Source organism: Nasonia vitripennis, chromosome 1 (genome assembly GCF_009193385.2).
Source record: "Nasonia vitripennis strain AsymCx chromosome 1, Nvit_psr_1.1, whole genome shotgun sequence".
Lineage (NCBI taxonomy): Eukaryota > Metazoa > Arthropoda > Insecta > Hymenoptera > Pteromalidae > Nasonia > Nasonia vitripennis.
The window spans coordinates 22,505,551-22,530,475 of record NC_045757.1 but is presented as its reverse complement, the minus strand read 5'-3'; the positions used below and the strand labels follow the sequence as shown (position 1 = coordinate 22,530,475).

Genomic DNA, 24,925 nt, shown 5'->3' with positions numbered 1-24,925 from the left:
CTTTTTTCGCTTTTGTGCGAAACGTTACTTCGGGCTTCGACTGATTAAAAAGCAGCGGCAGAAAGGAGAGTGGAGGCGGGGGGGGGGGGGGGGGGATCGAAGCTTTCTGCAGCGGCGCACTCACGCTTTTTGGCTTATTTTCAAATATCAGCGCTAATACACAGCGGCGGCCGAGAACCATCGAGCATGAGGAGATTTGCTTAATGCCCAGCCGAATCAGACGGAAAAGCGAGGGCTGCAATCCTACTCCCCGATCGTCAACTCGTAATCCTGTTTCGCGGAGAGAGAGAGAGAGAGAGAGAGAGAGAGAGAGAGAGAGAGAGAGAGAGCTTGTTTCGAAAGAGCACTCGAGCTATTCCAGTTCCTCACGAGTGAATAATGAAGTATTATTCCTACGTCATGTTGGGTGACGTATACGCGAAAAACTGGTACGATTATAAATAAAAAGGATTCAATTAAACAAGCCCGCAACAGTCGCACTATAAACTCCTGTTCGTTCGTGAGCTGTACTAAAACTGTTATTTGATATTTCATGCTCTTCGAGCTTTATTTAGGGATACGGCGAACGTCGAGAAATTTCTCCCGTTTACCGTATAAATAATATACGCGCGCGGCGCTCCAGTTCTCTCGCGTTTATCGAAGATAAAAGTCGCGGACTGTTATCGACTCTTTCTCAGTACACGTACCCCGATGATATTAAAGAAAGCCCTATTTACTTTTTCCCATATTCATTGCATGATCGCTGCTAAAACAACGGCGCCGTACGTCCTTTTCCATTTATTTGGCCTTTTTATACAAAAGGGACAGCTACTATGGTTCGTTCGAATTTTTACAACTCGCGCAGGGCGGCATGAATATATGATTCCATTGATTCCGGTGAAAGGAAATTTCTTTTATAATAGCCTCGCGTTCGTTCGGAACTAGAAGTTATACGATTGCGCGGCGTATTGGATTATCGTAAAAAAATGAAAAGCCATTTTGAGAGAAGCTCGTAAAACGCTAATCCCATTTTTAAGATGTACTCTTGCGTTTCAAAAAAATAAAGCTCATCGCGATTCGCGGTACAAGCGTTCTCGCCTCCCGACATAAAACGCGCCTGGCCCTTGCATTGCCGAATGTAAAATTTTGCAATCTCACTCCACTGTTCGTTCCTTTCTAGACTCGGTGCGTGCGATTCCTATGCTGACGCGCGACGTCTCAGAAATGAGCAACTAACACAAGAAACGAAATCGATATTTCAAATTGTAACGCTGGAACTCGTGATAAATTGGAGCGCGACGATAAAAAAAGCCATTGCGACACTGCCGAAGTAATATTCAAACGCAGCATTAAAAAAGAGGTGACAAAGGAACGAGCTATAAATATGCGCAATGAAAATTATTGCAAAACAAAGGCTCGCGGATCTGTGACGCAAGTGAGAATAAAATAGAAACAAACAGACTGAGAGAGAGAGAGAGAGAGAGAGAGAGAGAGAGAGAGAGAGAGAGAGAGAGAGAGAGAGAGAGAGAGAGAGAGAGAGAGAGAGAGAGAGAGAGAGAGAGAGAGAGAGCGGGAGGAAGAAGGTTGCTGCGCGGCGAAAAAAGGGAAATACTGTAATTGCTTTTACTTTAATAAATTCAAAGCCATTTCCTCCGATATCATTTATCATTTTATTTTCAGCTCTTATAATTAGTTTAACAGCCGGGGCATAAAAGGCAGAGGCGTAGCGCGAGCCGATCCAGCACAACTGCAGACGCGTATATAGCCGGCGCGTCTTAACGGCGGCTCGCTGATTAAAATTTTTTTAATTCTCAAAAGCCAATGCCTCGATTATACTCCGAGGCGTGTACGCGCGCAAGCCGGCATAAAGCAATAACGAATCGCGTTCCTCGGCTAGGATCTCTCTCGCGGCGTTTCTCGAAGCGATATCCCGGGGTATCAAGCGCGCAGTAAAGAAAACCTTTCGTTTATTGTTGCATTGTAATTCGCCGTTTTTACAAACGCAACGGACTATGCGATAATAATAAATTTTCCGCCCCTCCAGCGGCGGCGGCAGCGCGAACGGCCAATCTCGAATATAGCATTTCCCGCGCGCGCGAAAGCCTTCACGGAAGAGGCAGACTTAAAACTTTGATCATAAAAAATTTATGTACAAAGCCGTAAGAAGTATAAAAAGCAGCGACGAAGATAAAAAATATAAAGCAGCAGGGGCAGGTCGCCGCGGCAGGAGGAAACGAAAGGAGGAGGAGGAGGAGGCAAGGAGACGCGGGCGGAAGAGCGAGCAGGACCGAAAATTTCACGTCGACTCGTAAAGCAAAAAACGACAGAGAGAGAGAGAGAGAGAGAGAGAGAGAGAGGGGGGAGGGAGGAGAAAATAGAGCCGAGTCACGACGATCGGCGATATATTGATCGCACTTTTTTGCTCTGATAATACGAGCGCGCGCGAGAGAGAGAGAGAGAGAGAGAGAGAGAGAGAGGGCTGCGAAGAAAAACTAAGCGGAGAAAGAGCGAGAAAAAGGAGAGGAGAACACTGCGAGCCCGGCTGCAGGCGCGCGAGGGTTATAAGGAAAAAATTTCAGTTTTTGCATTTTACCGGCCGTCCTATTTCAGCGAGTCGCGCATACGTACGAAAAAGCACGATACGTACACTCGATAATACACGTCGAGAATAGATTGCTCCTTTGAAAACTCCGTTTTGTGACTCTCTCTCTCTCTCTCTCTCTCTCGGAAAAAAACTATTTACCCGTACGCTCGCAAAGTGTTGCAAGATTATGGCGCGTGCCTTTATACGCCGGGCTTATTTTCGTATTTCTCGCGCGCAAAAAGTGCCGATTTTTTGTCAAAGACGACGACGCGCTCTTCCCCCCCCCCCCCCCCGCCGCTCGGTAGTTTTTCTAACAGACGACTGAATTTTTCCGCAAAAACCTTTGCATGGTAAAAGGTAATTTCAGATTTTAATAATAGTAGCGCGCAAAAGAAGTAGGCTGGTCTCTCAAAGAACGTATAGGCATTTTCCATTTGAAAAATATGCTCGCCCCTCGCTTGCTCGTTCTTTTTCCTTCTCGTATCCCGCATTATTTTCGCCATTCGCGAAATCATATTACCATATTTTTCAACGATTCAAAGAGCGGATCACGAATTATTTTTATATCATATCTCTAGAGTATTTTTCTCCGTATTTTTTCATAATAATATGCTTGTTTTTCGTACATGAAGTAGAAATCAATATTGCTTCCTCCCAGAGGAGGCTTTGTAATAATAAAATTTTGAGTATCGTCAAAACTTCTAGAAAATACTTTTTGGTGTGTTAGAAGTTCAAATCACGTGTTTTTAGAAAATGTCCGTGCGTGTGTATGTATACCGTAATATTTCTGGAACTACTCCGTCAATATCATTAAAATTTGACATGCATGTATATTTTTGGATTCTGAATTCGGGAAAAACATTTATTTTTTATTCTTCTAACTATTTTTTTATGGCCAATTTTTGATTTTTGAAAAACACTATTTTGCTAAAATGAAAAAAGTGATTTTTTTTTTAATTGATATCTCTGAAACTAAACATCATAACCTCACGAAAAAAATCATGTCGATAGATCACGTGTCAAACTATATCCCATTAAAAAATCGAAAACTGGAAAAAATGAGTGTTTTTGTACCTCGATTACGGAAGTAAAAACGCTTTATTGCACTTGAGATTTTGGGAAAAAAGGAGATATTTTATGTGTCTTGGCTAAGTTCATTGCGCAGCTTTCAAACCCCTATGGTTCTTAAGATATCAAGGTTTCAATTTTTTTTTTGAAAATTTTTTGATTCCTTATATCTCTAAAACAATGCAGTCAAATGCTTCAAAATTTTATTTGCTGATTCGCCATAAAAAAAGCTATTTGCTGCTAAAATTTTAAACGATTTCGTCGAGCGGTTCTCAAGAGCTAAAATGTAAAAACTGATTTTTCTCAAAACTTTTTCTTCCTCTTATAGGTGTGTCGTTGCACGTCTTTAAAGTCCCTCTCTATGAATTGTCCCTATGCAACATGTTTTGAGAGTAGAATTATACGACACAATATATATATTTGTTTTTTTTATAGTAAAATTATACGTAAGTTTTTTTAGATTACAATCTTATTCTCTTAATACGATAACTTTATTTTTACAGAGTTATCCTTTCATCAATCTCTTCTTTTTCGTGATTTTGAGAGATATTGATCGGATTTTTCTGATTATTATATATCTTTTGCTATAAGAAAATTGCTCCTACAGCAAAATAATTAGGCTTTGAAATATTTAAAATAGCATTCACATACTGTATTTTAAAACAATATTTTATTTATTGGAACAATAAATTTCGTTGGAGGAAGCTACGTGCCAATGAATTGGCAGCGGTTTTTTTTCTTCGCCAGATGTTTGCGTTTCTTCCATAGTATTGCCCTGCTGCAGCCCGTTCGTTGATTGTATGCCGGCTTCCAAGAAATTCAGTTTCCGTTATAACAATTACTATTTATTTTTCAGTGCGAACTTGTCCCGAAGTACTTATATATTCGCGGAGGCTATTAGCAGTATTGAAGAAGAAACAATACGAGATTGCGCCCTGCTATAAGATGTAAAAATAGAGACGAAGTTATGCAGGTGCGGAGCTTACCGAGCTGCGAGAGCCACCGAAAACGCCGCGCATTGCACTTTGATCTCGAGGAACAAAAGAAGAAGAAAGCAAGCAAAGAACGGGAATGAAGAAAGAGAAGGCGCAACGTCCGTCTTCGAGTTTTCACGAAAAATTAATTTTGAGGACGAAACGAACGAGGGTTTTAATACTTTTCATTCGTCATTATGGAAATTGCAGGACACAACGCGACGGGAGCGAAATAAAATTTCGTCATACCGACGTATTTTATTTTATGTACCTATATATATAGTGAAAAAAGGAGTGAAAATTCTTTTCTATATTATAATAATTATTCTCGAATTTCGTATCGGCTTTGTACATGCGCGAATGAGGCGAAATCCAGTACCCGAGAGGTAGCGAATCCCCACAATTTTGTTTAATTAATTTCCGGAGACAGTATTAACATTTAAAATGCAAAATAACTTCCGCGTGCGGCGGGCGCGCGCGATTGCTCGGACTCCCGGGTTATTTCAATTTAAATACTTTTCGGCCAATGTCTATATCGTCGCGCGCACCGATTTTAAAATGAATTTTAGCGCACAGCGAGAAACGTTAAACGCGCGTATCCAGTATACAGTGTACACAGGCGCACATGCATAAAGTACGCGCGGATAATACCGAAAGCTTTGTTTTGGTGCTTGAGGATAAAACAGTAAAATACAGATGCATGGCAAATAATCATTCGGGCGCAGTGCTAAATTTCAACTCTGCGACGATTTATATATTTATACGCGGAAAAATTTGTTTCTGTCGACGGAAAAAGAGTTCGATTTTCGTTTGGCCCGGCTGTCAGAAATATGCAGATTGTGTAACTTTTTTATTGCGTTTGAGCTTTTAACGCGCGCGACGCGATATGTTGATACGTTGGAATACGCGGGCGCTCCCAAACATTTCTTGCGTGATTTTGAACATTTTACTCGCCCAGATACCGGCAATCGCCGCGGGATGAGGTCGCGTAGTTTTACGATACCGAATGTCATTTTCCGTGCGTCTTTTGTAGTTTCCGCGAAGAGCATCGACCGGGTTTTCTCATTTTCATACCAATCGATTAAATCCGCGTTATTCTCACACGATAAAGCGCAAGAGCCAAAGTCAATATATTTGTCTTTATAAATACTGGACCGCGACCGAGCCCTGTACTGGACTGCGCGATAGAGAGACAGAATTAAAAGTTGGCTATTTACAAGAAAGGGGTCATATTCAAAAGCGTCCAAAGAGGCTTGCGCTGGCGTACAATAAAAATTCAGCGACAGCCTGGTTTACGGAAAAAAGAGACCCCGAAACAAAAATAAAATTCACCACACGACCCATTTCGAGCAATCGGTCGATATAACGATTCGTTTTTACCTCTCCCGCTCGCGTTCCCCCGCCTGCTCTCGTTCTCGCGATCCCCTACACGTATTTAGACGCTCTCTCTCTCTCTCTCTCTCTCTCTCTCTCTCTCTCTCTCTCTCTCTCTCTCTCTCTCTCGCTCTGTGTGCCTATTGCAAAAAAAGAAGAAAAATTCGCGGGACAGAGAAAAAATGCGGAACAACGAAATGTACATGACGAAACGCGATTTTCAGTGCGCTCGACCTTTTTTCTGTCGGAACGACGAAAAAAACTCGCCGTGTCCGCTGCAAATACACGCCATAAAGTATATTTATCGATCGAGGCTAAACAAAGGGAAGGCAAATGATTCCGATAAAAAGAGAAAGAGGCGAGAATGCCGGCAAAGAATGATTATTATTTGTGCAAAAAGGCAAGGGGAGAGTACGATTAACGATGTTGCATCGCAGCTCGCAATATAGGACCATAAATTATTCATCGGAAGTTTGTCCCTTTTTTACTTCTCCCGCTGGATCGTCTCCAGTGTTTCAACTCTTTTTTTTCCCATCTTTTGTCCTGTGTGCTTCTTTGCCGGGCCCTATGATTCGTCGATTTCTCCTTTCCCTTGCGCCAACTCTTCCAGGATCTTTTTTCAAATGTTTTCTTTTGGTTTTACGCTAGATCGCCCATTCTGCGAAATGATTATCTTCGCTGATATATTCCAAATCCGAAAAGAGGATCCTATTAAAATTTCGGTATCGCCGACAATTGGGATTCGAAAATATTTTACCCTTTTTGTAATTTCTTTAGAAATCTGTTGAATCGGTTAATTTCCACTCTTTGTTTAGTAATGAATTATTGTTTATGAGCGTTTATAAATGAGAATCTGCGTTTGCACAGCCAGGTTAATAGATGGAAACTTAGGAATCCAATTGCTAACACTGATCTCGTCGGTCGATAAGATTCGATCAAAATGTGTACAAGTTTGAATTAAAAAAATATGCAAATATCTAGTTCATCGATAAAGAGAAATCCTATTGAAATCACAGTTCACTGTTTTATTTATTCTATACGCATTTTTGATTGGTTCTGCTTAACGCGATAAGAAATGTACGTATCACATATTTTCTGAGAGAACGGTAATGAACTTTGTAAATTCATTATTTATCGACGTTTGTCCCGTTGAAAAAAAAAACGATGAATCGCGCTACTTTTTCATGAAAAATATTTTCACGGAAGCAAATGCACTGCTGAAAAAGCGTACGGGCGTAACGCTGAAAATTTTGAAATTTAAAGCCGCAGAAGTCTGCGCAACGCTGTGTACGTGTACGGTTTTCGTGCTGGACGCTCGCCGAGAAGCAGCCAAAAAATACGCGGAAAAGGTCTCCCATTCAAAGGGAAAAAGGAAGCCAATTTTTTTTTCGAATCGAGGGGAGTGGCGAGGGTGCAAAAAGAGATAGGTATAATGCGAGCAAAAAAGCAGAAGCGCGTGGAGAGATGCGGCGGCGGCGGCGTCGAGACAGAAGGGGGAAAAAGTGAAATAGATAGAGTTGGGGCGGCGCGGGATAGGAAGAAAAGGATACAGAGAAACAAAGAATATAGCTACTGACATTTTGAATAATACCAAGTTCGAGGAGCTGAGCGGGGAAAAGAGAGACTGTATTAAAAACGGGACGAGGAGACGGAATCGAGGGCGAGTCGAAAGTATAAGTTGAAGTATAAATTGCATAAGAGCACTAAACGATTTCAATGCCTCTGTTTTTAGAATCGAGTGCGCGCTTTACTTTATACGGCTCTGCGCGTATACTTTTTAGTACGAAAATTTTAATTCGAGCTACCGCATTCTATCATTTACGTGCGAATAATAAAAGCTGAACTCGCGCTTTTCATATCTGCGAAATTTCGCGTAATTCAAAGACTCGAATAACGTTGGAGTTGGCGTGACACTTGCCAAGACACTCGCGCCGGTGAATTCACTGCGCACACAGAGTGCGCGCGGAGAAACAATCGTTCTCCGGAGTCTTTGTGCAATTAGCCGTAAATAATGCGGCGAAACACAGAGGAAGTGAGTATCTCGTCGGAGAGAGAGAAAGAAACGGGCACACGCAGCGGTGCATTGTAATACGCGCGCGGGCGCGTATAACGAGGGAGGAGAATTTCCGAATTAAAATTCCTCGATATAATCAAAATTGCAAGCCCAGGAGAGATAGATAGAGAGAGAGAGAGAGAGAGAGAGAGAGAGAGAGAGAGAGAGAGAGAGAGAGAGAGAGAGTGTACATTGAAACATTGACTATACGTCGTTGGGCGATGAATAAAACTCGAACGAGGCCTAATGACACTCGATTCAATTTAGGGAACGAGACGCGAGGACAAAGGCCTCGCGCGCCGCAGCCGAACGCCGTGCAGCAGCAACAGCACATGGTCGGATCACAGAGAGAGAGAAGCAGACACAAAGAAGAAAGAGTAGGAGGGGGGAGAAGCGCGCAGACGGGGCAGCAGCAGCAGCACGCACGCAAAATGAAAAACACAAAAAGAGCGACAGAGAGCGCGCGCGCGCGAGAGAGAGAGAGAGAGAGAGAGAGAGAGAGAGAGAGAGAGAGAGAGAGAGAGAGAGAGAGATGAAAGCGAAAGCGAAGGAGAAAGTGAAAAAAGATGGCCAGAGGGAGAAGGAAAGTACGCACAAAAATTAGGGGGATTAAAAAGCGAAGCGGGCGGAGGCGTCGGTGCTGCATTGGCGTATCCGCGCGCGTAACGTAAGGAGAGCTCCTGATGCGGATCAGCCGCGCGTAGTCCCCCAAAAGAGAGCTGGACACTCGGCGCGCACACGTGACTCACGCGCTGCTGCTGGCAAATTTTATTTTGGCGAATCGAACGTGGGGGCCCGCACGCGCGTATGCCGCGATAAATAAAGAGATACAAAGATCGCGCGCCGCTGCGAAAAGCTTTTCGAAGGCCTACAGTGTACACACGATGTACGAGGGCTCCCCCGATATAACATCATGTGCAGGGGTCGGGGGGCGATCTGCGCTCTGGGAAAGATTTCTGCTCCGTTGGCGTTTTGTATTAAAATTATAATGACCCGGTAGTTACGCCCAAATTCGGACTGGGGTCCTCGATAGCGCGCGGACAAAGCCGACGCGAGAGCGAACTCGATACGCGGGAAGGAGAAGCATTCAACTTTTGCGGCGAAACGGCGCGTCTTTTTCCCCGCTCGCATATGAAGCAAAAACTGCTCATCGAGCGCTGGGCAGCGCGGAGAGCCTTGAAGGGCTTCGGTCTTAACGCGTCGAATCGCCCCGAGAGAGCTGCGTGATGCAAAAAGTGCAATGCACCAGCAGAGACACATCCATACCGCACAAAACGATCGTATCTTTGCGTATAATACTTATACCCAGGGCTCGCGCGCTAATTTTGTAATTGCACTCGCGTGTAATGAGCTTGTACACATAATAACATAAGCATTTGTTAGATCGGCTCGAATAATTACGCGAGCCCCCTCGGCCGATGTCTGCGGACTATTTTCGCCGCTCTTTTTTGCGCGCAAGACTCTTTTCGTTACGCCCATGTGAAAATTCTCCGCTGCCTTTTTTCCTCTCCTCTCTCCTCTCTCTCCTCTCGGCGGCCACATTTTTTATACGCTACGCTGATGAACATAATGAGAAATGCGTGCCTATAAGCCCGCGCGCGCTTATTATAATAAGAAACGCCAGTTTGCTCTTCCCTCTGTACAATGTATGTACATACACGCATGCGCACTTGCGCTGTGTGTCTGTGTGTCTATGCATACAGCTCCCGGGTCGGGAGCGAGTCTAATAAAAATATATAATACATGCGCGCGCGCATAAAGCACGCACAGATGTATGGACTCGAGACCGTTCCCATATAATAAATGTGTTTCTGACGTACGCCAATCTGCGTGTAATGCCAAGTTTTTTCCCGATGCGTTGCTGCGGAGCTGTATTTTTTATATAAATTTGAATTGACGCGCGGACGATTTAATTTAAAGATTAAACTTCATGCGCGTCGAAAAACATTCAAGCAGAATTATGTACAGTGCTGGAATATTATTTATGCGCACAGGAGGATATTGTTATACTACACTGACGTTGTATGAGGAAAACAGCTTTTATTCTTCGAATGTCAGTCTTGAAAATATAATAATAAAGATAAACGTATGACTTCGGCATCTTTGAACTACATAAACCTTTGAACTTTTAAACAAATCATTCAGGCACATCAAATCCGTACCTTATAGTAGTAATTCATATCGATTTGAAATCCGGACGTTCTCTTCGTATTTCACGAATGAAGGAGTTAACATTAAATTATTGGTGAAATTTTGAACTCCCGAAACCGCGCGTACTCCGCTCATTATATATAATAATTAAATACGGTTTTATCGTTTACACACTCTTTAACTGCAAATAAACGTTTCGTGCATTCAAAGCCATAATTTAAAGCCGAAAATTATACCGAAACGCAAGAAGAAAGGACAGTGTGGTGAATAACATTTAACGGACTAATTTTTGAAATTATTGCATCTGCTCGCCGCCAGAGGTGATCGTACGTTGATTTTAGAGTTTAGTGAACCTCACCCTTAAGGTATTTAAGAACCGTGAAAAATTATCGAAGCGCCAGGTGGACGTAAACACCGCAAAAGTATAATGACCCGAATATAGCGAATGGCAATGACCTTACGCTCTCTGAAATTGTAGTCAGCGACTCGGTCGAAAACAAAACCATTGATGCGTATAACAAAACACTGTTTTTTATTTAGTAGTTGGTCTTATTCTCAAAGCAGCTGGCGGCATTTGTCCGAATATTCCAGTGAATTTATAAGAGACGCAATTACAAAGCTTTTCTAATTGTACAATCAGTAAAAATATACTTGGAGTATTTATCAAGTTATTGTTCTCTTTGCTACGAATCATCATTTCGACGATGAGGGATAAGATGGATCGTAAATTACTTCAAAAATTAAATTTTTCAAGCGAAAAAATCCAATCGTAATATACTTGTCTTCTCACTTATGCGCATAAGTATCTCTGATATGATTCACAAATCATCATTAGCTCTCGATGGTATCGCGCGAAATCAAGATTTCGAAACGCAATCTTTGTGTATTATGGCATAGTGAGGTCGGAATCGAGGTGCAATTATTCTACGATATCGTTTTACTGAATCATCAAAATATTCCTATTTGCGAGTTTCAAGATAAGGCGTGTAAATTATAAAATGCTTTGAATAATAAAGCACAATTCATAAGGAACGCGCGATTAATCCATCAAAGGCAATATCTCACTTAGCATCGACGTCGAGACAGTTAATATAAAATTGAAGTGACCTGTTGAAACTATATCGCATACACGCCGCCTTCTTGGAAACTCGTTGACGTAAATTTTCCTCTTTTCGTTATTGTACCGTCATCACGCAACGATTTTCTGGGAACGAATTGCTCAACCTAAAATTTCTATCCGAGACACAGCTACGGATGGGGGGGGGGGGAAGAACGCAATATAGCGGTGAGTCATTTCGAAAAGTATTTTCGATTTCGTATAGCGTGAGCGAGCGAGCACAGTACCCGGAAAAAACAAAATTCCTCGCGACCTCAAAATCTCAGTTCCCCCATTGAAATTCGAGTCCGGGTTCTCAGAAAAACATTTTCCACGAGCGTCTCACACGCGCGCGCAGAGAGAGAGAGAGAGAGAGAGAGAGAGAGAGAGAGAGAGAGAGAGAGAGAGAGAGAGAGAGAGAGAGAGAGAGAGAGAGAGAGAGACATAGTATAATACCGGCGCACGGTATAGTCGCTGGCCCATCGTCATGTAACACGTTATTCTGTTGCTTCAGCGACGGCAGCAGCCTCCCGCAGCGTGTTTACGTTACACGTGCGCCCGCGCGCGTGTCACGTGCTCTCCCCCCACCCCGGCTCTGCCTCGAAAGCCGTCTGCAGCGCGACCGACCGCGATCAGCTCACTCGCTCTATCTTCTCTCTTCTGCTGCGTACTAGGTATATCTACACATACACGAGTGCGCGCGTGTGTCTGTTGCGTATACATACGGGTGCGTGTTCACATCGGGAAAAAATTCGTGAAATCGAGCGTGATAACTCTTTCGGAAAATACTCGGCGAACAATTTTTTATCTCCTTTTTTTCAACGCTCTGTTATTGGTACACTTTTTCGAGGCGTTTCGAAATTCAAACGATTACGCAGAACCACTCGGCAAAAAACGTACAACTTTGAAATAAGCTTCCAGACGCCAATGATAAGGCGTCACGCTCATTCGAATAATGAATTCAATGGCTTTGAGTTTGGTACTTTGAATTTTGGTTTTTATGTGGCGATAGGTTCGGCGGCGCGCGTGCCTTTTTACGCGCGTATGTACGTACAATGTACATTATACGCCGTCGCGCCACTGAGCCGAGCCGAATGTTCGCCAGCTCGGATTTTTTTCCAAAGAACGAGCGAATTATTTGAAAATCCGTACGACTGGGAGTGAGTCAGCTTTATAATAATCTCTTTGACCCATCGTTCTGAAAATCCAACAAACAATATAATCTGCGAGCGAGATTCGCGCGAAGGAGGAGGAAAAAGAGAAAGCCTGAAAATTGAAAATAAAAAGGCGACCCACTTTTACGAAAATTTCCCAACCTATAGGAAATGTAGGCGCGCATACTATTATTAGCCACGTCGCTAACCGCGCTGAGCTACAGTCTACTACAGCTGCAGTCGGAGAGGGGAAAGGAGAAAGAAAAGTCCTATTCGGCGCGGTGTCCTCCCTCCTTTTCTATTTTCCTCGGCACTCTATACGAGAGATGTACATAGGTATATGGGACAGCCGCGCGCGTCGGGCTCTCCCTCTTCCCCGGCACTGTACACGACTACTGCGAGCTCGACTACGAGCTGTCGGTGGCGCTGGCGCGCGTTACACGAGAGTTGTAAAACGGTGGGCGGTTATTCACTGGGCGACCTCCGACCGACGCTCTTTCTCTCTCGTTCTGCTCTTCATTGACTGCACGCGGCAGGAGTAGCGCGGAGGAGAGAGCGAGAGAGAAGGAGCGAGTCATTGACGCCGGCACGCGCTCGAGAGCGTAGTACAACCGCGCGAGAGAGCTAGCTGCTGTACATATACACATAGCGCCGCGCCGCGGGTCGTGCAAGACTGTCTCTCTCTCTCTCTCTCTCTCTCTCTCTCTCTCTCTCTCTCTCTCTCTCTCTCTCTCTCTCTCTCTCTCTCTCTCTCGCTCTCGCTCTGCACTCTCGCGCGCGCCGAGAGCTCGATTCAGCGAGCGCGCGGCTGCGACTTTCTCGACTCGCGCGCGCGGAAATCAGGGTCGCGACAGCTTCCTCCGTACGCATTGTCTTCGGCTCCGTCTATTGATGCTAATGCGATTCATAGGAAAGTGTGGCGCTTTTTCAAAGCCGATTCTCCCTCGGATTTTCAGAGGCTGCCGCGGATGCGCAAAAACGTGTGAAGCACTGCATGCACGACCGTTGCTCGCTGCCGCGGTTGTATGCAGGTTCCGGATGTCTACCGAAGAAAATTTACCAGGAAACGCGCACGCGCGCTCTTCTAATTAGCCCGCTTGTATTTCTCGGCAATAAAAATGAGTTCGGCTACTCGCGCGGCGTTTAGACGATGCGCTGCTGCTGCTGGCAATTACTCCGATGCAGTCGTTGATTTTGCGAAAGATTAAAGCAACTTTTTCATACGCGACAAAACAATGGACAAGCCGTTTTCGGAGGGAGATGGGGGGAGAGTGCAACTTTTTATTGCAAGTTTTAATGAAACCACGCGCAAATAGGCTAGAGTTGTTGCGCGCCACAAAAGTTCATTTGAAAATAAAATTTTTTATCAATCCCGTTTCTGCGCGCGCGGCCGCGGACAAAAGTTTGGATTTACTGCGTATTTTATTGTCAAGAGTAATAAAGGAATTTTTCGCTACATTTTCGCTCGGATCCCCGAATTGCCTTTCGCGTAATAAAATTTCTAAAACACAGTGTATAAAATTTCTTACTACTCGCCAAACCTTTTATCCCTTCGTGTGCCCGTTCGTGCGGAGTAAACATTTTTACAAGGAACGAAACAATTTCGAAGATTTACGGCCACGTACAATTCGTAGGCGACCGCAGAGGGTCCGACCTTTCGATGAACCTAACGTAATCTTGTATCTGAAAAAGCGCGCCCGTACAGCTTGTTTAATTACGGCGCATTTGCTCTAATAAATGTTTCACGGTTCGCAGTGGAAAATCGTAATTTTATTCCGCGATGATAAGTTTACGGTCGTAAAAAAATGCACTAATTACACCGCGCGGTAATGAAATGTTGTATACGCAAAATTACTTTTTAATGATGATTTACGCACAACGGTGTGCATTATACACAAGTGCGGAAAAAAAACAATAAAAAGCTTGGGCGTCCCACGCGCGTAAGATAAAGGCTATAAAGAACGCCCCGAGCGCGCACGAGCCTTTAAATTACTTACAACATTGCCGCTCGTTCGCTAATATTACAATACACACAAATAGCGCGAGGCGCGCGTAACTCGGCTCTAACTTTTCCCTCCCTGGCCCGGCTGCTTTCTTTTTTCGCCTCCCTTATTTATGCACTCGCAGTCGTATCTCTCGCATTGAAAATCGCGCTCGCGCGCCGGGAGAGAAAAAATTCGAACCGTTTATCAAAAGTTCTAACCTCGTTTGCTCTCGCGGGAGAAGCCGGCGCGTGCATGATACGCAGATGCGCGCTGATCGATCAAACTTTTTTCGCAAACACCGCGTACGTACGCTGTACACTCGCCGGCTCGGGTTAAGAATTGAACGCGGGCTTCCTTTCGGTTTCGCGCCTGCACGCTCGCGAACTGTTTTTTTCATCCGGACAGAGAGAGAGAGAGAGAGAGAGAGAGAGGGGGCTCTTTTCCACCTGGATGCAGGTGCTGCTGCTCGAGAAACAGCTGTCTCCCGAGCTCGCGACTGCTTTTTACACTGGTCTCGCTCACTCCCCGCGCCCCCTCGAAAAATCGTGCATTGTGCACTCGACTGGATCCCCTCCTTGGTTTTTTACATTTTCCCCCTTGTTTTTCATTTCGGCCGCGGCGGCAATAACGCGCTTCTACTCCGATCGTAACAAGCGACTTCTTTGTCGAGGGCTATCGTGCAGTGAACTCTGTAGCGCCGCGCCGGGCCAAGGATCATATCAGTGCCAAGTTTTTTGTGTCCTGACTGGCAGTAGGAAATAAAAGCTTCGGTTTGAAGGAATATTTCGTATGGCGAGCGCGCGTGTGTTGCACACTGCGTATAACTCGCTGGCTGGCTCGCTCGTCGGGCTATTAAATTGAAATATTATGCCGGTCTCCATTGTTCGCGGGGAAAATTTAATAGTAAAAGTTATGTACAATGACGGAGCGCGCGCGTATTCATATCGCCGGGACCATGAATATTCTAATAAATGCCGCATATTATAATATAAACGAACAATGGCCCGGAGTGGGGATTTAAATCTCGCGCTTTTTGCGCGACAACTTTTTGCCAAACACTTTGACATTTTCATGCGGCCGCGACTGCTCATCGTTTCGCCGCATTTTTCGCGAATGTTTACATTCCGGCGCGGAGCTTTTAAAAATACAGGATGCGCTCCCCCCCCCCCCCCCCTGATGCGGATGCCGTTATCGCGCGCGCTCGCCGCGCTGTTGGTTGGCCCATAAAGTTGAACGCGTTAAATATTAAGCTAATAATGATGACACAAAATCGAGTTTGATGCACGTTGGAAAAATATAATGCAATCGGGCGTATGCGTGTACTCATGCGCGCGCGCGAGGTTACAAAGAAAATAGGATAAACAATAGAGAACGATTTTTCCCGCGTGCGCGCATTCGCCCGGCGACTATATGCAGTAGGCGCGCGGGCGGCGTTTTAATAGTAGCGAAACAAAAATAACAAATTAAAAAAAATAGTCTAGCTTTTATCGGTACGCCGCTGTGCACAGCTCGGGCTATCGATTTTCATATAAAACGAGCCGGCCGCTCTTTTTTTAAAGCTACAATCGTCCCATGGATTTTTCAAACCTTTTCTACTGGACAATCAAAGCATACCTATACCGCTATTTTTTATTCACACAACGAATCCATCGATCTTTGCAGGAACAAAAATCCGCCCACATCCCGCCATTAATGCAAGATATTTCCCTGGCATTTTCATATGCGAAAAATAAATTCGAACTGCGCGGCAATCCTCCGCACAGCCAAGAGATAACTTCTTCTAATTACTACCCCCCACACACAGCGAAGCGTACAGTAATACCGATGGCACAATGGGGCCGAACAAAGCAGCCGTCGAGTCTTGATTCACGGCCGATCATCAAGCGCCCGATAAATAATAACAATAAAACTCAGCGCGCCGGCGCATTATACGCCGAGGGATGAAAAATTGCAAGATCCGGTAGAAAAGGAGGAAGGCCGTCGCCACCGCGCAAGAACTGGCACCGACCTGCAGACAGCCTTCGATCGTCCGGCAGACAGGGGGCAAAAAGCGAGTTACTTCGCGGTAAACAAAGCCCGCGACCCGCGGCCGGCCAATAACACAACTGCGCGGCGCGGCGGTGCACAAGAGAGTATCGTCACGCCGGTCTGCATTGTTCTCGTCGCCGTCTAGCGCGAGCCAAGTCCAGCCTCGTGCCACGCGCCAAGACCCGAGGGGCCGCGATACGTGTTATCGGTGTTGCACGGACGTGTCGACGCGCCGTCCCGCGTCTATGGGGCAGAGGGGTGCGAGCGGTCATTAAAATCGGGGCTGTTGAACTCGCGGAGTTTGACGAACTTTCGGCTTTTGGAAGTTTCCACGAAAGTTCGATCGATGTGGCGAACCAAAATCCAGCTGTTGAAATTCCGAGCAGAAAGGGATGATTCGTGATGGAGATAAGGCGCGGGCAAGCGACGTGATTTTCTACGCAATCGGGACGGCTGACTCATCGCGGAAGATTTCTCGTACACAGCAGACGCGCGACACGGAATTCCAAAGCGCGTCTAGCTGATTATCTCGTATGAATTAATTAAGGCTCGGGCGTGTGTAGGTGTCGGGGCCAGACGCAGGCGGGCGAGCACACGGCGCGAGGAGATGCGGCGCGGGGAGGAGGACAAGGGGAAAGGGGTGGACGCGAGCTTGGCGGGAGCGAAAAAAGCGCCCGGCGGGGGAGTAAGCAGCGCGGGGAAGAGCGAGGAGTGAGGCACATGCAGGGGTGGTAGCGAAAAGCCAATGTTTGGAGCAAGGCATTCTAAATTTAGGAGGAAGTATTGATTTTACAATTTGGACCCCCGCCCAAAGTAAAAAATAAACCAAGCTAAATGTACTCTACTTTGATAGAGTGCCTCTCTCCTCGCCCTGCTCGCGCGTTTCGACGCGCGGGCTCTCTCCCTGGCACTGTCCGGAGGGAAGGAGAGGAGAGGGCTGGCGAAGATAAGAGCGAGAGAAACGCGGGAAAGAGCTGAAGAGCTGGGGACGAGAGTCGTATGCACGGCGGCCGAGGGGGGATGCAGCGGGGAGCGACGGAGGCTGCAGGCGCAGAAGGTGAACCCTGGCCGGAGGTGGCACTGCGGCGCGGGAAGAGGGATAGAGAGAGAGAGAGAGAGAGAGAGAGAGAGAGAGAGAGAGAGAGAGAGAGGGAGAGAGAGAGAGAGAGAGAGAGAGAGAGAGAGAAAGAAGCAAGAAAGGTGAAATGCCGGAGAGCTCCTTCGTGGTAAGAAACAAAGAACAGAAAATTGATCGTTTGTCAAGTTTTATGTTCTCTCGCTCTCGCTCTCGGGGCAAAAAGGGGGAGACAGAGAGCCGAGAGGAGTGAGCATCAGCGGCCAGAGAAAGCCCCGCGCTGCAATAAGAAGACTAGACTCCCGCGCGCAGAAATTCTGCCGGTATTGGTTCAAGAGCCCACGAAAAAGTGGAGAGAAGAGACGCGCGGGGCCGGACCGGAGCCGCGCGGCGAGGGGGGCGATATATATATACTCCGCAAGAAACGAGACTCGAACGAGTCGATAGAACCGAGTCGGACGAGATTGCCCTCGCTTTTTCTTCCTACATGCTCTCTTTCCAATTTTTTCCCCTTTCATCTTTCTCTCGCTGCTGCTGCAATGCCGCGCGAGGGGCTGTTCTTGCCTACGCGATTTGGAAAATCGATCACGACGAAAACTGGACCATCATGCGTCGGTCGAGCGTAATCATTAATTCAGCATCAACGTTACGAGGCGGAGCCATGCATTATAACTGATCGACAATAACTTTTGCCTCCCCCGATAGCTAACGAGTTTGTCCTCCATTATGCATTGTAAAGTCGCGAATGCAACGGAGCCAGAGTACACAGAATGCAATTAACGAGTTATAACAATATTCATCGGCAATTAACGGTCTTCGATATTAATTGAAAACGAACACAGGCTCGGTTTAATTTCGCTCATAATACATCGTTGTTATAACCGATTTGTATTTATCGCAATTTCCCATAATAATATCGCCATTTCCGACCTCCAATACAGCCGGGCACATCGACTAGTTGACTGCAGCGATAATCGATGCGCCTCGTGAAAAATGAAAAAACATCAGGGGTTCAATTTATATATATAATCGTTTGTATGATGTACGTGATGGGATAATAAGCGGGGGCTCTTACCTTGTGGACTCGGAGGGTCTTGCCCTCGCAGGCGAGCGTCACGTCGCAGTACGCCTGCCTCTCGAGCAATTGCGTGAACATTGTCTGCAAATTGTTGTGATGGTACTTCCACCGCAGGCAGTACTGTTGGGGAAACATGTTGCTATTGTTGTTCGAATTGGCTGCCGGCGGCGTCACTGGGCCCGGGCAGCTGCCTTGTTGCAGCATAAGCGTGTCGGCAGCCGCCAAGGCTCTGCGATCGCTTAGTGAACCTCTCGCCGCCAAGGACGAAGCACCGGCCGCCACCACTGCGGCCTCCGCCTTCGCCTTCGCCGTCGAGGCTGCCGACGACGAAGACTCTGCTCCTCCTGACGAAACAAGCCTCAATTATTACCTGCGCAGCGCGAATCGCGAATCCGAAGTTATTTTCGAGGTGTGCAGTCTCGCTCTAGGCGATTATCAATTCACCTTGGACTCGCGCGCGGATGAAAATAAATTCGGCCTTCATTACCGACGGGATTCGCTTTATCAGAAATTTATCTTTGCTTTGCTCGAATATTCTTCGGCGCTGCGGCACAAAAACAGTTTTAAGCGACCTAGTTATATCCTCCCGTTTAAGAGCATTCGAAAATCAATTTTTCAGCGGAGCCTGCACACACGTCATCCGCGGGCCAGCGGAATCAAAATCCAAACGTATCGCTCACCTTAGTTTACTGGCTCAAGGGAGCAGTGGTCGAGCGTTCGCTCGATCTGGCTGCTGTAGCGACCTCGGTATCCTCGAGGTATTGTCTGCTCCTCTCCTTCTTCCGGCTAACTTCTTTCTCTGAGTTTCAGCGCGGCGATGCCGAGTCCTGCCAAAGATGCCAGTTGAGATTAGCTGGTTATTGCACTGCAACAGAAACGAAGGGTCCCTCGTTAGGTCTCTCGGTATTTTATAATCATCAAAATGGATTATTTTGACAGCGGCACGTCGTTATTCGAAAGTAATTGTCGTCGAATCAATGCATTTATAAAGCCCGCGCGGGCAGGCTTTATGGCCGAGACAATCAATCCACTGAAAGGGAAATTTCTCCGAAAAGCACAAGTACACGTCGATCGGGCACTCGCCGTACGTACCGACATGCACACACAAACACAAATAGAGCTTAATTAAGGTCACAGACTGCGAGAGAGCGAGAGAGAGAGAGAGAGAGAGAGAGAGAGAGAGAGAGAGAGAGAGAGAGAACAGTGAGCCAGTATCTCTTTCTCGCTGCTGTACGTGCAACTAATATACCTATACACGTTCGCTCGGTCTCTCGATAAATTCGAAACGTCGACGGCTCGTGCAATAAACTCAAAGGGTGCAGAAAAAAGCGGAGGAGGAAGAATGGTACAAATGGAAGTAAAGAAAGCGGAAGGCGAAGAGAGGAGGGGAAGGAGGAGGCAATAAGACCGGTCACGTTCGATCGGTTTTGTTCGGCAGCTATATATACGGCGACGACGATTCGATGGATTAAGAGCGTCTTGCAAGAGCCGTATATTTTCTCCGCTTTCTGCTATTTCGGCCTTCATTGGCGGAAATTCGAATTTTCAGTCGCCTCGCGTTATAAAGTGAGGCAGGCGTACTTTAATTTAGATTTATTATGAGCTCGGCATACGGATTTCGATTCCGGACTTTTCGCGCGCGCTTTTCAATCGACGACTCGAGCGCGCAAGAGGAAGTCATGCATTTTTCATTCGACTACGTTTTTCATTTTGCAACTCCTCGCGCCTCTTTTCAGTTCCTCCTTCACTATATACAGCGCGTCCTTGCTTTTCCACGACGATACTCGCGCGATAATTGAGTCGAAGAGCTTCTTCTCTACAGCTTCCCTTTGCTAGTCCTTTTGCTGGATTCTCGCGCGCTTGTGCATTTTATTGTAAATGAAGATTGCTGCTCTTGATTTATTTCACAACGAAGGTTACCCGCACCAGACTACAAAGTATCGTAGCGAGGGTGCAAACAAGCATAAACGAAATGTGTAACATTTTTCTTCTGATGGAAAGTTCCACTAATTTAAGATTTCTGAAAAACATTCGACCTCGCAAGATGAGTCCATCGGCTTCCTTATTGAAATTTAATTAGTTAATTTAGTTGAGTACCAAGAGAAATCTCACGAGCCTTTGGGTCTTATTGGATACCGAGTTGTAGACGCAGCAATCGTTTGATTAACCAGAAACGCACCTGCCTCAAGGTTACATTGAGACGGCGCGAAAACAGTGTAATTATATCGGTAAAAAATCGAACGTCGCGTTCCGTTATATTTTAAGGCATCGTGCGCGCGAGCGCAATGGCAATTTGCGAAAAATAATATGCACTGCAGTCATGCATCAATCGTTGGCATGTGAGGCTTTGGCTTTCGAAATTTCTACAGGTTTTATTCTTGCAGGTCGTCACACTCGGTGCACTTCGCTCGAACGTATCCCGTATTTTATAACGCGGGTTCATTAAAAAAAAACTTGTCAAATACGTCCATAACGGCGCCAAGAACAAATAGCACTAGTTCTCTGTATAGTGAATAATTGGCTGGCCGTAATGACGCAAACAGGTGAACAAACGTAACATCGCGAGGAGAGAATTATCTGGTCGAGTGAGCGGCGATGAGTTTTATATACGCGCAGCAGATGGAAGGGGTTAGGATGCAGCTGTATGTGTAGCGTAATACACACAATTGCCGGAATTCAGGTCTCCGAGTATGTATATGTACTACATTCTGACGTTTATCCTCGATTCCGAACGTACTTTCTATTGTGTTTGCGGAACTGCTTTTGAGAACCGGAAAAATTCTTCCTTTTGGCACCCGTGCACTCGTCTACCTCGCCGCTCGCTCCACGGAATGTTGCGTTTTTCTATCGCGATCGGCATGCTGTTTCTCCTCCGCGGCAGAGGATTCGCGGCTTTTGTCAGGCCAATCGCTTTGATTGATCGAAGCATTTACCTCAACAAAATAAGAATACGAGCGCCAGTGACCGGAAGAACGAACGTACACCAAACGCAGGCAGAAAACAAAATACCCTGGTAGAAAATTAACGAGTGTAAACCGTTAAAAAGTTAAGTTTAGTTGACCATTATTATCAAATTTGAATGTAAAAAAATAAAGCAAAATATTGCTAATATTTTAGTGATGCGCGTCTATTATACCAACACAGTATTATTTTTAAGTTTGCTGAAAATTTGCTTTTTCCCTTTTTTTCTTGCATTAAAACGTTTGCATGTTTTATTACAAATATTTGGATTTTTCACGATTGCAAGATATTTTTCTATAATTTCTGGATTGTAACAGTCATTTGACAAATTTCAAGCAAATGTTTTATCTTGAGTTAATATGTATATCTATACATTTATAATGTTTAAACTCTTATTTATTTAAATTTTTAACCACAACTTAGCTAACTGGCCCAAAACTTAGCTTATTAACCGTTAACGTTTCTACCAGGGTACATTCCAGTATTATTATACTCTGACAACATTTCATATCCTCGTAATTTCACGAGTTTTCAATCCAGATTCGGAGATAAAATTTCAATTTGAAACTTTTCAATGTGTGCGCGCGCGCCACATAATTCGCAAGATGATGAAATTTGCATGGTGAAATTGCCTCTTGAATCTTCGATCTCGACTTCGTTCCTCAAAGACATACGCTCCGAATTATTTATCTTCGCGACCGCATATATATATATATATATATATATATATATATATATATATATATATATATATATATATATATAAAAAAGCGACGCGCAGCAGCTTGGGCAATGCGCGTATTTCAAAGAGCGCAGACTGTCAAAATCTCGTAAAGCGCGTCGCCGTCTCTCCTATCATAAAAGTTCCGAGTGCGATTCGCGATAGTCCGCGCGCGCAGTTCACTCACCGAGGTCGCGTGTGCGTTTCGCGCGGCTTATCAGCTGTTTACACCGCTGCTCTCTCCCTCCCTCTCTGCGCGTTTCGGATGGCATCGTAAGTTCCTCTCTCGCGAGCCTGCACGCTTCTGCAGCGCTATTCTCCGCTATTCTCCGCACGCGTAATCAAAATCGGATGCGCGTACGCCGATGTTCCCGTATTCGTAAACAAAGCGAACCGCAAATGTAGGGAGCTGTGTACGCCATCTTTTTTGATCATCGCGTAAAAATAAAAATTCAACCATCAGACCTCGAGCGAACTCGGAATCGTGAGCGTGTCGAGGAAAACCAAAGTCGAACTAATAAATGTAATCCCGCGGCATGGGAAGCGGCGCCTTCGACGGCATCAGCCGCGGTAGCGTCGGCCACGGGCAATTAGGAGCAGCTCGCTGCAGGACTGCCTTTAACGGAATCTAACTGAGGCTTGCGGTCGCACAAGAAGAGATGCCGGCTGCCCACAGTTGATCCTCGGTGAATCTGTGAAATTCGCTGCCGACTGATTATCGTTTGCAAGCGCGATTTTTCTTATCCGCTCTGCGCTGGTATTTGCGATTTCATTATAAAATTATAAAAGCTAGTTTTGCAGCGGAAACGGCTTCTTTATGATGTGCATAAATTTTTTGTCCACACGACGCCGGTTTAAACTGCTATGTTAATCTGTCAACAACAGCAGGCGCAATAATGTCGTAGATGAGGCTGTAAATGCGTTAACGAATGGAGTGAGTAAGGCAAATTTGACAGAGATGAGTGTTGAAAATTGTATTTCAAATAGAGTAAGAGCAACATGTGGTCATGATTGCGTTATCATATGGCAGAATGACTTTCCGGCTTTCGTGTCCTGTTAAACCAACACCTCGGCGTCAATTTTCCATAATCCAAACATTAAAAACTTGCAAACATTAATGGAAACAAATTGATTGATCACTAAGTGCTTGTCATTGATATATTTTTATGGCAACGGATCGTATGTTCATCAATTATTTTTCAGAAAGGCACAATCCGTTCATCGCTCTAAATTAAAATATTGTTTATAGTTCGTTTCTTTATTTCATCGAACGCTAAAGCAATTCAACTTCTCTTATTTTTCCTCGCTATCTTATCGCTACCAAAAAAATTATTGTAAACAATGAGCACTGATGCGTCATTGTGTGAAATCATGAAACAAAAGGCACTTTCAATAAAATCACAATTACAGAATGTTATGACACTGAAGAGAATACATTTTACTCCAATACTAGTAAACAATTATCTAGAGTAATATAAATGTGTTATGACACTCATATGCAATTAGTAAAAATAATTATTAGTATACTATATGGCTCGTTTCACGATCCGGATTTTAATATTGTAAAGATTTTGAAATGTGTTTGTTAATTCTACTGCCCGCGAATGTGAAACAAATAAAAAAGTGTTAATTCGATTGTATTTATAAATGTATTTCATACAAGTTTCGAATAGTATATATTGGTTGCAACTAACAGGCCACCTAGTTCGGTAACTCAAGTTGACCACGTCGAGACTAGCGATTGGCAGATGGCAGTCACATCACCGTCCGCCTATATCGCCTGACTTCCCACGGATGATCGATTTTCGAGAAGCTCCGATAAGCGCGGCAAAGTGCGGACCCACTCGATTCTGATTCAGCGTTTGAAAATTAAAAATACGTACGTTTCCCAAGAAGTTTCCTGCACGCCGAGTCGCTCGACTTTTTCGCGCTGCAGAAAGCGAAGATGAAACGATGCGCCACGCAAGCTCTCGCACGCATTCGTTATTTACGCGCGCAAAACAGAGCTGAATTGAACGAGAGAGAACGAGCGAGCGAGAGAGAGAGAGAGAGAGAGAGAGAGAGAGAGAGAGAGAGAGAGAGAGAGAGAGAGATGAAGATAAAACCCTGCGACGGCGAGTTGAATGAACGGGCGTGACGCGATAAAGCGAGCGTATCGCGAAAGAGTGAGAGACAGAGGAGGGGGGGGGGGGAAGAAAAGAGCAAGACATTTTCGACCTCAGGGAAGTCCTCCCAACAGAAGAGCGTTCGTCGGAAGGCATATTATGAGAATACGCTATGTATAGGAGTAGAGAGCGGTTGACAGACGTATGATTTTCCAAAATTGTCCTCTGATACTTCATTTGTAATTTCAGCAGAATAAATACTTCGAATCCGGGATATGCCCGCCAATGAATACAGCCGTTTTCAATCTGATTTATATTCCAGAGCTGCCGACGTTATAATAAATTATTCATCGTAATTAATTGTTATATATTGCAAAATTTTCAAAAAGAAATCTCGCCGAGTGCGCCGCTTTTTACGTATGATTGGAACAAATGGCCGGATTTACATTTCCCATACAAATTATTCATCGCAATTGTCAAGTATTATTTTGTAAAAGTTCGAGTACGAATACATCGGCAGAAATTCAATTCCACGATTT

General features: G+C 45.1%; 1 protein-coding gene across 25 annotated transcripts in view; it reads right to left on the bottom strand.

Annotated features, from left to right (window-relative positions):
• The window catches only part of LOC100116237 (longitudinals lacking protein, isoforms N/O/W/X/Y), a 175,681-nt gene that overhangs the window by 19,463 nt on the left and 131,293 nt on the right, over positions 1-24,925 (bottom strand). For all 25 annotated transcript variants that reach the window (XM_008204142.4, XM_031928493.2, XM_032602209.1 and 22 more), the window contains 2 exons: positions 19,280-19,464; positions 18,597-18,943 (listed from right to left, as the gene is read on the bottom strand). In XM_008204142.4, the coding sequence (XP_008202364.1) occupies positions 18,597-18,803 (207 nt within the window). In that variant the 5' untranslated portion in view covers positions 18,804-18,943; positions 19,280-19,464. The remainder of the gene's footprint in view (positions 1-18,596; positions 18,944-19,279; positions 19,465-24,925) is intronic.